The following is an 18117-nucleotide window of genomic DNA, read 5'->3' on the forward strand; positions in this document are numbered from 1 at the left end:
CCAGAACATTTTTACTTTTTATTAAACATGTCTACATCATTAATTCAAAACTGTTACCTGCAGAAATCATGAGATCTCCACTTAGACCTACAAAGGGGACATATTAAAGGTTCTCTATTTCTTCTACATTCTTCTGCCCCTGAAAAATTAAAGGAAAAAAACTTCAAAAAATATAAATACCTAACATTAAATAGTTGTATGTAATAATTGCTGCTAATGGTTAGTACAGGTTTATAGCAAAGGAACCTCAAAAAATACTTTGATGTATTTGCCTGAAGCAGGCAAACACAAGAGGTAAAATTATTCTGATGCACGTACCTTTTGCATATGCTTTTTTTTTTTGTTACAACATGTATTTTGCTAACTGTTTTTTAGGACATTCTGCCCACTTGATTACCTGGTAAAGTCATTCCAAAACTTGCTTTCATATTACCCTGTCATGCCTGCCCAGGTCTTTTTCTACCTCCTCACCTCCACGTACACTTTCCGGATAAGAATTATGTTTTTAATTCTGTGCATGCCTTCCATTACTACATGTATCACCCTATATTACATTTCTTTGCTCACAAAGTTCATCTCCTAAGAGATCCTCAACTCCATTTCATTGAAAACTTTACATAAGTTTACATAAGATATACTTCTGTTCTTCTCTCCCCAGTCTCCCCAAAAGTCATGTTAAAATCCTAAAGAATAAAACTCCTAAAGTAACTGTGCTGAGTAGGCACAGGGAGAGAAAGAGCCACATACAGATTGACATGCAGTGATGATGCAGCTTGTTCCTGCAGCCATCTTCACACACAGTAAGACTCTCTTCATCAAGCATGCCCAACAAGCAAATAGGACACATCTGTTCCTCCTCATCTTTTATACTGTGAGGAAGGAGAAAGGAAAGCATTAAATGCCAAAGAATATAATGCAGAATTAACACCACAGCTAAAAACAATTTTGGATTCTTTACGATATGAAAAAAACTCATTAGAAATTCTTGTTAGGAGCATCTTCTATAGAACTATTTGAGAAATATTTATTTCTTCTGTTGCTATAGAGTAATTTTAAGTAAGAGTCACACCACTAATATTTATAGATTATGGGTATGTGTTAACCTTCCCTTGCTATGAACACAATTCAAAATATGAAGTACAATCTTAGAAACCTATGTAGCCCCACAATTCTGCAGTTGTACCTTTTGAACAACTGCTATAAGGTTGACTATAAAGAAATGTGATATGCCAACAGATTCAAGATTTCAATTATTGAAAAGGATCTTAGAGCTCATCTATCCATATAAGTCTGAAGGCCCATCACAGGTGCTTTTTGTGGGTCTATAAACTGGTCCAACTTTCCTAGAAACTAAGCTAGAAACATATGTCACCTTGTTAATAAGCAAAACCCTTCAACTAGACTTCCAGGAATGTATCATAAGGAAATAGACAGAATAATGAGTGTCTATATCTATATCTGTATATCTTCACTGCAGTATTATTTAGCATAAAGGAAAAAATCAACCAAATGAACATCAAAAGAAAGTTAAAAAAAAATAGTACACCACACTGCGAAGCTTTTAAAAAGGATCTAAGACATTCATAAATAATGACAAAAACATCCACAATATACTATATGGTGGGGGAAAAAAGCATGACAGAATTCTAACTTGTATAGAACAATTTCAATATATGGCAAAATTGCAACGTTACTGTGTATATTTGAAGTATACTGTATATATTCGAACACTCTTAATACACAAAGTGCTTTTAAAAATCAGTAAGAAAAATACTAGTAATTCAGTAGTAAAATGGGCAAAGATAAAAAAGCAATTGAAATGAAAAACACCAATAGACAATTAAGTATGAAAATTGAATTACAAACACATATTAATGAAACTATCTTATTTTTTTAATAATCTGGTTGACACAAATTGTGTAAGTTGGTAACATCTGGCCTTCATTTTGGCATAGGAAAACAAGTTCTCATATATACCACTGGTGGGAGTAAAAACAAATTTTTTTTTTTAATGTTTTTTTTTTTAAGATTTTATTTATTAATTTTGACAGAGAGCGATCACAAGTAGGCAGAGAGGCAGGCAGAGAGAGTGAGAGGGAAGCAGGCTCCCTTCAGTGCAGAGAGCCCGACGTGGGACTCGATCCCAGGACCCTGAGATCATGACCTGAGCCGAAGGCAGCAGCTTAAACCACTGAGCCACCCAGGCGCCCAAAACTGAAATTTTTGAAACGGAATGTGCTAGTATTTCTTAAATTACTTGATGTATATATGCATGACCTAAAAAAACTATTTTCTAGGATGCTGTCCTACAGTTATTTGGAATATATAAACAAAGCAAATGTATTGCATTTAATAGGCAAAAAGTTGTATGTACTAAATGTCCATTAATCACGGCAATGGCAAAATAAATTGTGTCCTATCTCCATTATCTTATACAGCCATAAAAAGAAAGTAGTGTGTATTTTTGTACTGACTCAGGAAGATCGTCCTGGTATCTAAAGTTTAAAAAAAAAGTTTCAGATCAAAATTTAAAGCATGAAATTTATATTTGTTTAAAAAACAAAGATGAGAGAAGTACTAAGGAGTGTGTGTATGTATATAAAAAAACAATGCAGGGAGAGTTTTATTTCCTTTTTTTTTTTTTAAGATTTTATTTATTTATTTGACAGAGAGCGATCACAAGTAGGCAGAGGCAGGCAGAGAGAGTGAGAGGGAAGCAGGCTCCCTGCCAAGCAGAGAGCCCGACATTATTTTGTATGCAGCTCAGCCTGGAAAGAGGGGTTTTGTTTTATATTTTATAAGTTTTTGTTGAACCTTCATGATGTCACAAGTGGCTTTTAAAAATCAATAATATTATTTCCATTAAGTATACAGAATAGGTCCTGAGATGTTAAGCTGCCAAAGACCATTAAAATCAGTTTGTGGTAGGTTTTAATTTGAGGAGAATATTTCATATTCTGCCTACCCCAACAAATTCGAGTCTCTACTAAGGCTTAGGCTTTTCTCTGGGCCTAATATTACACTTCTACGACCTTAAGCTATTGTTCCTGAAAAACAGTCTGGATGACAGACAGCAAAATAACAGTTTGCTTAAAAAACTTTCATAAACGCTGAACAAACAGGTGCAACAAAGTCATGATGCATGATTCCTGAGGTGAAGGCACACATACTAGTCTCTTTCCCTCCTGATTATTTGCCCCTTCTCTTTTTCTCTTTTCATAATTATGGAGCTATGTGGAATGGGGAAGTGCTGTCAAAATATGTATGTGGTAATGATAAAAACGAAAAGACACATGGCAGAAATTACAACAATCTATAATAAACATATGAATGGCAGAGATGATCCCAGGTCAAGTAACTTTCAAATTACACCAAAAATTATTCAACTGACTTAGAAGAAAAAAATAAAATTCCACAATTTAGTCCAATTGCAAGTATAACTTATCACTCAAATGCTTTTTTTTTCAAAGTTTTTTTTTTTAATTTTTAAGATTTTATTTATTTATTTGACAGAGAAAGAGACAGCAAGAGAGGGAACACAAGCAGGAGGAGTGGGGGAGGGGGAAGCAGGCCTCCTCGTGAGCCGGGAGACTGATGCAGGGCTGGATTCCAGGACCCTGGGATCATGACCTGAGCCGAAGGCAGATACTTAACAACTAAGCCACTCAGGCACCCCTCAAATGCTTTTCTGACTTCAGCATCCTTTTTTTGCTGGGCATGAATTGTTTCTCTATTTTCACCTTTTAAGATACCAGCAGAAACATTTTTGTGCCCAGTTCTTATACATTATACATTTTCTTTTTACCATAGTTTTCTCAGAAGTAAAGTCACTTGACTAGAGAGCAGATACTAGCATACTACAAGGGGATCACATTAACCTGTACCAACTTTTGTAAATAAAGTTTTACCAGAACACAGCCCTACCCATTTATTCATTTATCCTCTATGGCTATTTCAGCTATAAGGTGATGAACCTTAAAGCCCGAAATATTTAAAGTCACCCATAATAATGCCACCGGTTAATAACCATTAAAATTCTTACTCATTGTGTATACACCCACAATACCTTTATATATAAAAATTAGATTCAGGCATAACATATAGTATTATATAATTTGGATTTAGTTTCATGCCATTCAGTATTCTTCAGACTACATAATTTAAAAAAACAATTTTTTTTTTAAAATACTTTGTCAGAAAAAGAGAGAGAGAGAGAGTAAGCAGGAGGTGCAGCAGGCAGAGGGAGAAAAAGGCTCCCAACAGAGGCAGAAGTCCGATGTGGGACTTGATCCCAGGACCCCAGGATCATGATCTCCTGAGTGGAACGCAAGACAGCAAGCGACAACAGGGGAAGGGGCAAAAAACTGGGAATAATCTGAAGGAGACTCCCTGATAAAGTCAGAGCCGGAGACCAGGCTCAGTCTCACAATCCTGAGATCATGATATGCGCTGAAATCAAGAGTTGGATGCCTAGCCAACTGAGCCACCCAGGCACCCCAGAAGCATCCAACTCTTGATTTCAGCGCATATCATGATCTCAGGATTGTGTATTCCCAGTTTTTTGCCCCTTCCCCTGTTGTCGCTTGCTGTCTTGCGTTCCCTCTCAAATAAATAAATCTTTTTAAAAAATTATGGGGACACCTGGGTGGCTCAGTCGGTTAAACAGTCAGTTAAACGTCTGCCTTCCACTCAGGAGATCATGATCCTGGGACAAAGTGAACCTAAGGTCTTAGTACATAAATGGTAAAGGGCATGAAGAGAACATTCACAAAAGAATTTCAAGAAGCTAACAAACATACTAAGGAAATGGTCATTAAAAAAAGATTTATTTATATATTTGTGTAGATACTTAGATATTTATATAGATTTATTGAGATAATTTGTCAGACAATTCAGTTCTTGTATAAGGATTTGCTTTACCATATGTCAAGTTCTGTAGCCGTCTGGAAAAAAATATGTTTTTTTAAAAAAAACAATAGCTGCTGCATGAACTATTCCTAATATGGGTATACTTTAACCATTCCCTGACTGGATATTTAAGCTGCTCTCAATTTTTTCCATAATACTATGACAGGGTTATATATATAAATCTTATGCATTTCTCAGATTAAAATTTTTTGTCAAAAAAGTACATTTACTACATCAACAAATATAAACGTTTTTTTAAAAAAACATATTTGTGAATGTTCTCTTCATGCCCTTTACCCATTTATGTACTAAGACCTTAGGTTCACTTTGTCCCAATTCTGGCTTTTGTTGTTTCTTATATAATTTAAAATTAATACAATGCAATCAGGTCTCCAGACAAATTTCCTGTTTTATTTTTATTGTAGTCTTTAGATATAAAAATATGTGGTTACATGAAACATTAACCTACCTATACAGTATAATGTCAGTATATCAAGATGACAGCTTCAGTGCCCCCCCCCATATATATATTAATCCAAGTGAATAAATAAAACCTCCATATTATGGCCAGTCCATATTTGGAGGGTATCTTCATTTTATTTTATTTTAAGATTTTATTTATTTGACAGACAGAGATCACAAGTAGGCAGAGAGGCAGGCGGAAAGAGAGAGGAGAAAGCAGGCTCCCTGCGGAGTAGAGAGCCCGATGTGGGGCTCGATCCCAGGACCCTGGGATCATGACCTGAGCCGAAGGCAGAGGCTTTACCCCACTGAGCCACCCAGGCACCCCTCTTCATTTATTTTAGAGAGAAACCTTCTATTTTTAACTTTGGCTATCTGGGTTTTTTTTGTGTTTTTTTTTTAATTTTTTATTTCTTTGACAGAGAGAAATCACAACTAGGCAGAGACGCAGGCAGAGAGAGAGGAGGAAGCAGGCTCCCTGCCAAGCAGAGAGCCCGATGCGGGGCTCGATCCCAGGACCCTGGGACCATGACCTGAGCTGAAGGCAGAGGCTTTAACCCACTGAGCCACCCAGGCGCCCCTGGCTATCTGGTTTTAAACATTTTTTTTTTCTTTTCCAAAGCAAAAGGCTGTAGCAATGTGAATCAAAAGGAGGAGGGTTCCAGAATAAGTTTGGGTCATGAAGCTCAAGAAATAAAGCTCACTTTTTCATCTATTTACAAGAGATAAGGAGTAAGAGAAAGAGCCCTGAACTAGAAGTCAAGATACTGAGGTTCTGGTTCTTCCTTTGCTCGGCTGAGCTGCATGACCTCTTTTGGCTTCAGTTATCACTAAACCATGTAAACCAGAAATCTCGAATTCCCCCCAAAACTTGTAAAACTCTGCAATTCTAAAATCAATTCATTTAATAAAAAATAAGAAAATTTAAACATTTACTTTTCCCATAGATCTCTCCATTCTTTTTATTTTTTTAATTTTTTTTAAATTTATTTATTTGACAGAGAGAGAGGTCACAAGTAGGCAGAGAGGCAGGCAGAGAGAGAGGGAGAAACAGGCTCCCCACTGAGCAGAGAACCCGATGCGGGGCTTGATCCCAGGACCCTGAGATCATGACCCGAGCCGAAGGCAGAGGCCCAAACCACTGAACCACCCAGGCGCCCCACTCCATTCTTTTCTTTACAAATCCCTTGACCTCATTTCTTTCCATTCTTCATCAATTTTGAAGTAGTAATAATACTTAAAAAAAATTGCTGATATGAAGATGGGACTTAATCACTAAGACCAGTGCTTCTCAAACAGGTGCCTCGGAAACATATAGGAAGTGCCCTTTAAGAGAAGCAGCATTCCTTTTCTGGAGTAATTTTAAAAACTCTTATTTACCAGTGAAGGAACACAATAAAGAACTTAGAAAAGAAAGAAAATTCACATGAGAATTGAAAATTTTTTCACACCTGTCATTTTGGGCTGTATTTCAGATCCTTCAGCATTATGTGTTCGTTCTTATTAGCAGCTAAGCAATGGAAGAGTTTGAGAACCACTGAAGGTTTTAAATACCTGTGATTAACAGCTACTATATCACTAATTACAAATGATTAATCTGTTTAGAAGAGTATCCTTGTGTCCTCACACATAAAACAGCCTGTAATGAGGATTCTGTGAAAATATCTATGAAAGAAGTAGTGATGTCATACAATTTAAGGTCCTACATGGGAAACTGATTTTGGAAAACCACTTTGGCTTGTATATAATTTGTTTATAAAAGAACTAAAGACGTATTTTTTACACAGTAGCTCAACTTTACTGTCTGCCAAAGAGTGGTAAAACCTATGTAATGAGGTCTGTATAAGAAGAGAATGAGAAACCACATTAGGTGCTTGGCAAAAAGTAATGATTGATAAACAGTAGCCACTTATATTTTATACTTGCCACCTGATTTTTCTTATGAAGTGCCTATTATATTCTGATTTTTATGGTGCCATTTTTCAACAGCATAGTTTTTCAGGATGAAAAGTCCATATATATATGTATGTATATATGTATGTATACACACAAATACTCAGATGACCTTTAAATATTGTTTACCCTTCATTTTAACTTCAAAGCCAAGATTCAATAATTATTTTCGAGCAACTTAACAAGTAAATATAAAAAATTACCCCTATAATTAAAAAGTAACACTGGATTAATGCTTTTAATTCCTTAAATTGTACTAACCTGTTTTCTGAACTAGATGTGGAAGTACTAGATGATGACAATGTATGAGAATTTGACATGCGTGAAACAAACTTCTGGATGGTGTTACGAGATGGAGCTTTGATCCTTGAGCTACGCCTACTGTGATATTTCTGGAACAAACTTTCAACCTAACATTGAAAAAAGACAGTAACAATGATATTCGCACTATAATATACATATAAAGAGTTCTAGAGGTTCCATTGTCTTTTATTTCATAAATTTTGTATAAAGCCAATCTTAAGAGCTTCAAAAATAAGAACATAGATAGCTTACTAAGGACAATATTTATTATAACATGTCAGTGTTTACTTTTCAATCTGGAAGAAAAAAACTAGTCAGTGGATTATAAGAGATAAATCTCAAATAATTCTTAAATATCTTCACACCTTCAAAATGTCTATTTACATTTATAGCTCACAGGAAATTGTCAGGAATGAGCCATAAAAAACTGTTAGCAGTTTTACTCTAAAGCATTTATTAAAAATTACCTCAAAATTCTTTAAAGTTTTTCTCCATAACATTGGGTCTGAAGGTTCTAGTTGAAACACCCGGAGCATAACAAACAACAGATGAATACAAAAAGTTCCACGGCCACAGCTGCAGTTCTAAAGAGTTATAAGAGAATTTATCGGTAATCTGTGGTTCCATTAGAATTCCTAAAATGATCACTTTTTAAAAATTTCCAAGTTTAACAATGTTTCTGTTAATTTGCTTCATTATTCTTACATAGTAAAGTATATAAGGATATGTAAGAAAAGTCTACACTATGACTTAATCTCTTATTTTTGGTGAATTTATTAAATCAGATTTGTGGTCTGAAGTATATTGAGTCATACTAGAGACTTCACAAATACATCAAATAAAAATGTTTATTAGCCCAAAATATATTTTAAATTCACTTTAGTTAACAAAAGAGAATTAACTGATCTAAATTTAAACTGTTATAGTACATACATTTGAGTTAATACCAGATACTAATAAAACGTAAAATGGTGAAAGATCCTACCTGAGGCCCGATAAACACCCGGTATTTGTTGTCTGGGCTGTCTCCTCCAATCAGGAAAGAGTTGGGTCCTATTTGTTGCAGTAAGTACAGCCTGGCCCGCATAACTTTGTTTACACGGCGGTTTGTCTCCTCAGGGCTATATGGTGAGAAGCCATCTGGTGAAGGGGCTCTTCGAGGTGGTGTGATTCGCCCACTCTGAAACTTCACAACGTTGTTTTTGTGTTAGGTATATTACTTACTTCTTGATAAGAATCAATGACCTCCAAAAGGGTCATACCAGATATGGCCACGTGGCATTTTATATTCTGAAAAAATGCTCCAAAATATAATGGGACAAAATGTGTTTTGCAAATGCTTATCTGACATATGCATCACAAGTAAACTAAAATCTCAGTCATCCTTATAACTAATGACAAATATTTGGCCAAGTGAGACAACTATGTGATAATTTTACAAAATGTAAATATTTGAGTTCTTTGAAAAGTATCAGGTAACCCAAGATTAAAAACATAAAAATTCATCCATAAGCAAGCAAAATGAATTGTTTCTAGTGATAAAAATTAAACATCCAATTTCCTGGCTTCCACTTAACATGTTACTAAAGGCTCTTTGCAACTGGTAATTTATAACTACCATGGAATTCCTCCTGTGGTATATTCTATAGAGAACTACTAAGTGACTTTCCCCAGATTAAGACATTTCACTGAAGGCAGACAAAATCTCCTGTGGTGAAGGTGATATATATCACTCATTCCATCCCATTGATTCCCCTAGAACTTGGACTTTCTACATCAATGCCCAGGGGGAATTCTAGTCCTTTTTGATGCCTCGTTTAATTGCTAAAGATAATAAATGTTAGTGAGAACATGAGGGATTAGAACCCTCATACAGCGCTGGTGGGAAAATAAAATGGTACAGCTGCTTTGGAAAACACAAGCTAGCAATTCCACCTTCAGGTGTAAACCCAAGAGAGGTGAAAAGATACAAAGAGATCTGTACACAAGTGTTCCAAACAGCATTACTCATAATAACCAAAGAGTGGAAACAACCCAGAAGTCCAGCAACTAACAAATGGATAAACCAAATGTGTTTATCCATACAAAAGACTGTTACTCTATAGTTAAAAATGAAGTAACTCCAGACAGAATTACAGAGAACTGGGTCAATCAGAAATTAGTTTTGAATGTTAAACAAACAAACCCCATGAATGTGCATAACTAATATTTTTATGTTAAAATATGTATGTCGCAAAAATCAACCCACACATTGATAAACGAACATATTTTGTGGGGGGGCGGGACAGAAAAACCAAAAAAAAAAAAAACCCAAATGGGGTACTGGTACAAGTTATACTATGGATGAACCTCAAAAACATGATGATAAGTGACAGAAACCAATAAAAAAAGCACCACGTATACTGAATGATTCCATTTACTATTTATGAAATAACTAGAACAGGCAAATTATATATAGACTAAGAAAGCAGATTAATAGTTGCCAAGGGCTGGGCAGAGATTGCTAATTGGTCTGTGGTTTCTTTTTGGGGTGATGGAAATGTTTTAAAGTTGACTATAGTGATGGCTGTAACTTTGAATAGACCAAAACGCAATGAATAGTACAATTTAAACAGGTGAATTGCACAGTACGGGAATTATATCTCAATCCAGCCATTACTTAAAAAGAAAAAACAAGTACATATGTACATGCTATATGACCTAAGTATTCAGACTACGGGTATGCTCACAGATGTGTAAAATGCCATATGCATAAAAAGTATGTTTGCAGAACTGTTTTTTTTAGTAATGAAAAGAAGGAATATACATGTCCATTAGTATGCAGTTCATTAAATAAAGTATGATTTATCAAGATAATGAAATGCTAAACTTGGTATAAAAAGAATGAGAGGTAATTTTGACTAACATATATCCTAAAGTGGGGGAGTGAAGGGGAAATGCAATTCTATATATACTTGTGGTAGACTTTTATACTTTGATGGCCCCTATAAACCATACCTCCCTGTATTTACACCCTTGTGTAGTCCCCCACCACACTGATTCTGGATATGCAACTAGCATGTAACTACCTTTGGGCAATAAGGCATTAGGAAACAAGGCAGCTTGATAAAAGCTTCCACACTGGACTTGCCCTCTTGATAACACTTTTTTTTTTGGTCTCATAGTTCCAGAGGCTAGAAGTCCAAGAACAGGTGTGTCAGCAGGGTTCCCTCTGAAGACAGAGAATCTGTTCCATGCTCTCCTAGTTTGCAAAACTTGGTGTTGCAACCTAACTTCCATGCTATGAGGAAGAGATGCCAACAGCCTCCAACTGTTCTGGTATCCCAGCTGAAGCACCAGACACATGAGTAAGGAAGCATCTTGGATATTCCAGCTTCAGCAGATACCATGAGGACCAGACATAAGTCATTCTTGCTGAGCCCTGCCTAATTTACAGATTCATAAGCAAAAACAAGGTTGTTCTTGTTTTAAGTTTAAAAAGAATGGCTCATTTAAAGATGTGTCAACATAAAGCCAATAAATACTGTTAGGTAGTTTGGACTTTAATGTAAAAAAATTTACTTAAAATTTACTTTTGGAAGGATTTATATGCTGATCACAGGAAAACCAGATACCCCCTGTGGTCATGATCTTAGTCATTCTACCACCCACTCATTTGCTCTTTGCTCTTCAAGTTCAGAAAGTAAATTTTAACTTGTATTTCTGCCACTAGAAGTCTTTCTCTCTCAGAAAGTTAGCACCTATCATTTTGCAAATCTCTCTAATGTCTGATTTAATATAGAAGACAGCTGGATTCTCATCCACACTTCTGCATTGAGTTTGCTGTGATAATGACATTTTAGTTAAAGTACATGAAGAAAATGTGGCTTCACAAATATATGCAGCTGGAAAAGGTATTTTAAAAGACTCTTCCAATAATTATGAACACTCTTCTTTGATACCAGTCCCAAGACTGGGATATGAAATCTGAAACCACATCAACAAACTCTTCCTACTGTTACACATGAAAATCCAGATGGTCTATCTTTCACAATTTGAATGGATCATTTACCTAAGGATGATTTTGTTTCATCATGCATCGGTCATTAAGAAAATACTGGTTCACCAAGTTATGCAGATTTCCTAAATGTTTATGCATTTTGCTGTGCAATACATTAAAAAAAAGTCACATTTGGTAACATCACCAATCTTGTTAGAAAATTCAGGTATTGGGAAACTGTCAAGTTTATAGTGGTGGATATGAGCTTCCTGAAATTCTAAACTCCCTGGTGAAAAAACAGTTCAATTTTCTTTCTTGAAGTTCCTTCCTTCACTTAACTTGTCTTAAGGAAAATGTCTGACCAAAATACCCTGATTCCTGTGGTCATAGCCTTAATTTAGGTGAATTCATCAGCTTTACCCACCACTGTAAATGTTTATGCAGTTGAAGAGGCAAGTGAGATCTCAGTTTTATTACAAAATTTGTTTTGATCTAATGGATCCACAGAAAAGGTCTCAGGACCTGTGCTCTTCCCTCAACCAAGGGTCTGTGGACTATACTTGGAGAAATGCTGCTCTAACAGATGGCTAGCCAATCTTTTCTGTGTTATAAATGTATGAAAAAATTACAGAAACTTAATATACTCGTTGAAACATTAACTTACAGGCACTGGGGAAACTCTTTTTCTCCGAACTCCTGGAGATTCCGACTTCACTGAGCGACCCGATGGGGAGCTGCCAGGAGAAGGACTACGTCGGCCTTTGGGAGCGGGTGACGTGGTACTCGCCTGGCCCTCTCCTTGTGACTCAGTTGCCAAGTTGTGAATTTCAGAACCATCTCCTTTAATAGGGATTGGTTTTACCACCTAAATTAAAATTCCAATATTCTGATTACTTAACAATATAAAAAACTAAGTAAATTAAACACAACAGACCAAAAAATGAACTCAAGTTTTCATTACACAATGTTATACAAATATAACAATTTATCAACTTTTATTTAGTATTACTTCAAACAATAAATGTTAAGACTATTTTTACCCACAGATTTCATTCATTTAGGCTTTATCACTAGTTAAAATGTTATACATAATTTTAGAACTTAGTATTATCTGTTATTATGTCCCCTTAATCACTTAACACTCAAAATCAATAATCATAGGTTAGTAAACAAACGTTCTTCTACAGTTACATTTCTACAGTTAATTTATTCAACTAGATTCTACAGTTAATTTATTCAACTAGATTCAAGGAGATGTTTTCTTTTTCATTTCTATTGAGAAAATGCAGGATCTTGAAAACAATAATGGGCATAATTTAAATGCCCAAATAGTTTAATATAAAATCATTTTGCCTTTTTTTAATACAATGTTTTATTACAGTAGTTTAGACATGTATTTCAAAATCATCAAAGGAAACTACACATTTAAAGAGCAATGTCTCAAGCAGAAAGGCAGCTTGCAAGACCTGTTTTTTCTCAACAGACCTAATCTAGCTCTGACCAAAAGATCAAACCCTGTACCCTTAGCCAACCTTCCCTGTCTTTCTCCCACTACTGTTTTATTCTACTAGCCTGCTGATGTGCCTACCAAACATGACTAACCTGTCATCTTCCACTCTCCCTGCTAATCACATCTCCAGCCTATAGCACACCAGGCAGCATTCCTTCACCTGGTAAAAACGCCCATCTTTTTTTTTTTTTTTTAAAGATTTTATTTTATTTAAGAGAGAGAGGAGACACAGCCAGAGACGGAACACAAGGAGGGAGAGTAGGAGAGGTAGAAGTAGACTCCCCTCTGAGCAGGGAGCCCGATGTGGGACTCGATCCTGGGACCCTGGGATCATGACCCAAGCCAAAGGCAGATGTGTAACAACTGAGCCACCCGGGCATCCCAAAATTCCCATCTTTTAAGGGTCGGTTAAAATCCTACCTTTTACAGATGTGCACTTAACTTTGTCAGCCTGACATTTTTCTTCTAAGTTGTTACTGTTCTCTGCCCACTCTACACATTTGGCATACAGTCACATATTGTTCCATGATACTTCATGCCTTTATTTTTTTAAGTTCCATTTTCATAATTGGAGATATTTATACCTCACATTTTAAGAAGGACCTGATTTAAACTACATAAAACATAATAAAAACAAACAAAAGCAGAGTCTCCAAGTAGACTATAAACCTCTTAAGGGTAATATGAAATCTGTAAACTGTGAGATGTAGGGTAGCATAACTGAATTTAAGGACTATTAAGTTGTATGTCTTATTCCATACATCTCTTCCCTCTTTACCTCTGTCCTATACACAGATAACGTACTTAAGAATTTGATGGAAAGGGGACAGTGAGAAAAAACAGAATTTAGCCTTAGATAACTGAATGTCCTTAGTTTATATGTCATAAAGGATTGGCTTTTTTGGCTTCTTTTTAAAAAAGTTGTGATTTCTGCTTTATGGTATTCTCAAAAGATCTGGACTCTCCATCGCACAAGGAGCTCCAGAAAGCACATTCAAACTTCAGATGGTTTAAACTACTCAAAGATTCTTTATATTAATTGGGCAGAAATTTATCCCTTCTATAAGATGTTTTCAATAGAACTTTCTCTTTTCTAAGATGAATCCCTGATTTCTTCATCTGCATCCTCTGACATGATTACTGCAACAGTGGGGGGTTCTCACCATACTACTTCATATGAAAAACAAATGGAAGGAATGTGGAAGCTTAGCTGGAAAGGAAAGGACTCATGGGTAATATGGTAGCTTAGCATAAAAGCTGGTATATAAAAGAACAATTAAATATATTCTATATTAGCTCCATGTAGGTTAGCACCATTGGGTAGAGTGTGCAAGACAGAACACAGCTCAGTGATGAGGGAAGTCTATATGGCTACTGAGCATTAGAAACATGGCTAATGTGGCTGAGGAACAAAATTTTTACTTACTTATATTTAACTAATTTATATTTATTTTTAAAAAGATTTTATTTATTTGACAGACAAGCAGGCAGAGAGGCAGGCAGAGAGAGAGAGAAGAGGAAGCAGGCTCCCTGCTAAGCAGAGAGCCCAATGCGGGGCCTGATCCCAGGACCCTGAGATCACGACCTGAGCTGAAGGCAGAGGCTTTAGCCCACTGAGCCACCCAGGCATCCCTAACTAATTTATATTTAAATTTAAACTTAAATAGGCAAGTGGGGGACACCTGGGTGGCTCAATTGGTTAAGCATCCAACTCTTGATTTCAGCTCAGATATGATCTCAGAGTTGTGAGACTGAGCCCAATGTCGGGCTCTGCACTGGGCATGAAACCTGTGTAAGATTCTCTCTCCCTCTGCTCCTCCCACCTCCTCTCTTTAAAAAAAAAAAAAAGGGCAAGTGGGATAAATGTAGGGCTAGATGATCATACAACTGGAAGGTTTCAATTGTCAAATGAGTAGCTTGCCCAGTAACTTTTATTATACCCACCATCCTTTTGCCCTCCCCCAAATCTAATAAATCTTGTCTTTACTTATAAAGAACAAACAAAAAGCAAATAAAAACCTGCGGATACAAACTGATACTGGGAAACTTAAAAATCAAGATCTACTTCTTTTATAAGAAAGATGAGCACATTTCAAAGTATTTGTATACTTTAAAAGAAAATAGTCATGGCAAAGGATAGAGAATACCTTTCTTTCCTAATCCTAGCTAGCTAAGTTTTCTTTCCCAAACCCTGGGCATCTTTTAAATTTACCTCAAACGCCATGAGTCTATTCAAACTTTTTGCTTTCCTGAATGATTTCTGGAACTCAGATCTTTGGATCCTACCTTGGAGAAAGAGTATCGAAATAAAATATGGGGGGGGGGGGGGCTTTTCTTTTTCTAAATACAATAGCAGTCTCTACTAAAAGGTTTTAGATACTGACAGTAGGGGGCAGTGTTGCTTTAAGCATTACCTCCCCAGCCCAACCGGCTTAGTTTCTTTTAACAGTTTAAGGTGCTTAGTGAGCATAGTTTTAGGTATATTTTGTTCCAAGTGGCTAGAATATCAAGCAAATGAAACGACTGTATTTAAAAATCAAGAAGAAAAAAAAGCTTACAAGAGGATCTATTTATGCTTCATTTCCCACTTCCTGCTATGCTTTCTTCCTTACATCAGGTAACCTACAGCCACTTACCACAGGGCCTCTCCTGTTTCTCCTTTCCAGCCACTCATGCTTCCAGGCTGGCATACAGGTTGCCTTCAGTTTCTCCCTGATCATTCGTTCTTCTGGGCGATCGTCCATCTTGTGCAAGCCCTTGAGAGTTTCTTTACTCTCCATCTCACGACTGAAATGGAGGGAGAAACAAGAATGAGATTAATATATAAAAAATAATTTCCAAGAACAAACAGAATTTTATACCTTCATTGGACATGTAGCTAAAAAGGTAACTGCTAACCCACCCCCCCAATGATTTAAGCCAAGTATAAAAGTATCACTGTGAATCATACTCCTGTTCAATGTCACATGATAATGTGAGTTTAATAATGCCTTTTAAAAAAGGTTCTATTTAGAAGGTACAGACTTAACAATTTAATGCAGACCTTGTTCCCAGGTAGTTAACAAAATGGATCCCAAGACATTAAGTGTGGCATTAACGAACACATTCGAACACTGCATTGTTTCCAATTGCACCACTCTCACATCCTAAAGTATTTAACAGAGATTTAGAAGAGTATTTTACTACTCTAGGATTTCCAGTAATTTAAGGATTTCCAATAATTTATTCTAGCATTTCCAATAATTTAAGTCTTTATAGATTGAATCTGGTGGATATGCTCATTTTATGAAAAACACTAAATAAATATTTAATAAGCTAACTGTAGCCTAACCCACCTTCTGTGATCCCACAATATTTGTTCAAAGCCTAAATGACTAAATTTGTATTCTCCCAACAATAATTCCATATCAAAGCATTGGGGATACTCTGTAAATAAAAAGTAAAAATTGGTACAAACATCTGACCTTTACTCCATAATACAGTGTGGAGTTATCAGAATAAAATAATCTGGAAGCTAGTAACTTTTGAGAACTAATTCTACAAAGCCTAAACGGTAAAGCACCTGCTAATTTTTCTTTCTTTTTTTTTTTTTAAGATTTTATTTATTCCTTAGAGAAAGAGAGTGAGACAAGCAGGGGGAGCACAGCACAGGGAGAGGGAGAAGCACTTTCTCCACCTGGCAGAGAGCCCAATGTGGGGCTCGATCATGACCTAAGCTGAAGGCAGACGCTTAACCAAGTAAGACACCCAGGCACCCCATCATCTCCTAATTTCAGATACACTTATATCCACATGTGGATATATATATCAAATGCAAAATACATATGCATGGATTTTAAAAACTGATTCATAAGGAAAGAGTTAAAGCATTTGTGCTCTGGAAGAAGTAACAACTTAAAAAATACTAAGCTAGTTTCAATAACTATTTTGGATATTCTATAAAGTTACAGAACAGTTGTGTGTGTTTTTTACAGATTGGAAAAGGAAATACTCAAGGAAATACCACAGAAGATAACTGCAAGCTTACTAAAAAGTCAAATGCAAACTCCTCTAGGAATTTTCCAGCTAATTTCAACCATGGAGCATCAATATCTCCAGAGAACCAGCAAAAAAACCTACTAAAAACTAAATATGCACTAGAAAGGAAATGGTTAATTGGTTTTCCTGAAGCATCAATTCTGTGAGGGCAGTGGAAATCAACAAGTTAAATACCCCTGTGTAGAAAGACTGGTCTAATTTTAGGAATGTAGAGGGCACAAAACACTTGAAACTTGCAAGTGGGCATTAAGAGCATATAGTAGAATATTTCTGCCACAAAGGTCTAAGAAAACTCCTAAATAGATAGTGCCTATATGTAAAGAAAAAAGGTAAATAAAGAATGGAAGGAAGGAGATTCTTTTATCTGCTTAGAAGTGCCTGGCTCTTTTTCCTGCTCTGATTATAGTATAAAATGTAACTTTTTGGGTATCTAAGAGGAAGAGTAGAGAGGGGAGGGGAGTGGGAAAAGAAGAGAGGGCAGGAAGGGAAGGGGAAAGGGAGAAGGAAAGAAGAAAATGGGAAAGAAGGAGTTGGCAAGGGAGGGCAAAGGGAAGGATAAGAAGGCAGGGAGAGTAGAGAAATGTTTTCCCAAAATTTCATCATGTTCAGTTACTACTTACCCAGGGAAGCTCGGATCTACAGGGAACCCAATTTATGGGCTGACTGCATACCAAAAATTCACTTACTACTCTCTGGTTTGAAAAGCAAACACTTTCCCCTCCCCAAACTATGTTGCAAGGCGTGGCTAGGTTCCCAGGCTAGTTCTCAAAAAATAAGACACACTGCAGAAGGGCAGTGCATTTTCACCCCAGAAGCTCCTGCACTCATGGACAAAGGAGCTTATCTTCCCTTTGGTCCTAAATGTCTCTCCTCCCCCAAATTTGTTTTCTCCATTCTGTATTTTCAGTGTCTCTCTCCCTGGCACTCACTCAAACATGAAGAAGACTCTCCCTGTCTAAACAAA

The 18117-nt window shown here is 36.2% G+C and overlaps 1 protein-coding gene across 4 annotated transcripts in view; it reads right to left on the bottom strand.

The window, feature by feature from the left end:
* The window catches only part of MAP3K1 (mitogen-activated protein kinase kinase kinase 1), an 80347-nt gene that overhangs the window by 18153 nt on the left and 44077 nt on the right, over positions 1-18117 (bottom strand). For all 4 annotated transcript variants that reach the window (XM_045998637.1, XM_045998638.1, XM_045998639.1 and 1 more), the window contains exons 2-8: positions 15752-15902; positions 12270-12470; positions 8612-8812; positions 8094-8210; positions 7585-7733; positions 748-869; positions 58-139 (exon numbers count right to left, since the gene is read on the bottom strand). In XM_045998637.1, the coding sequence (XP_045854593.1) occupies positions 58-139; positions 748-869; positions 7585-7733; positions 8094-8210; positions 8612-8812; positions 12270-12470; positions 15752-15902 (1023 nt within the window). The remainder of the gene's footprint in view (positions 1-57; positions 140-747; positions 870-7584; positions 7734-8093; positions 8211-8611; positions 8813-12269; positions 12471-15751; positions 15903-18117) is intronic.

The sequence above is a fragment of the Meles meles genome, chromosome 3 (assembly GCF_922984935.1).
Source record: "Meles meles chromosome 3, mMelMel3.1 paternal haplotype, whole genome shotgun sequence".
Classification (NCBI taxonomy): domain Eukaryota; kingdom Metazoa; phylum Chordata; class Mammalia; order Carnivora; family Mustelidae; genus Meles; species Meles meles.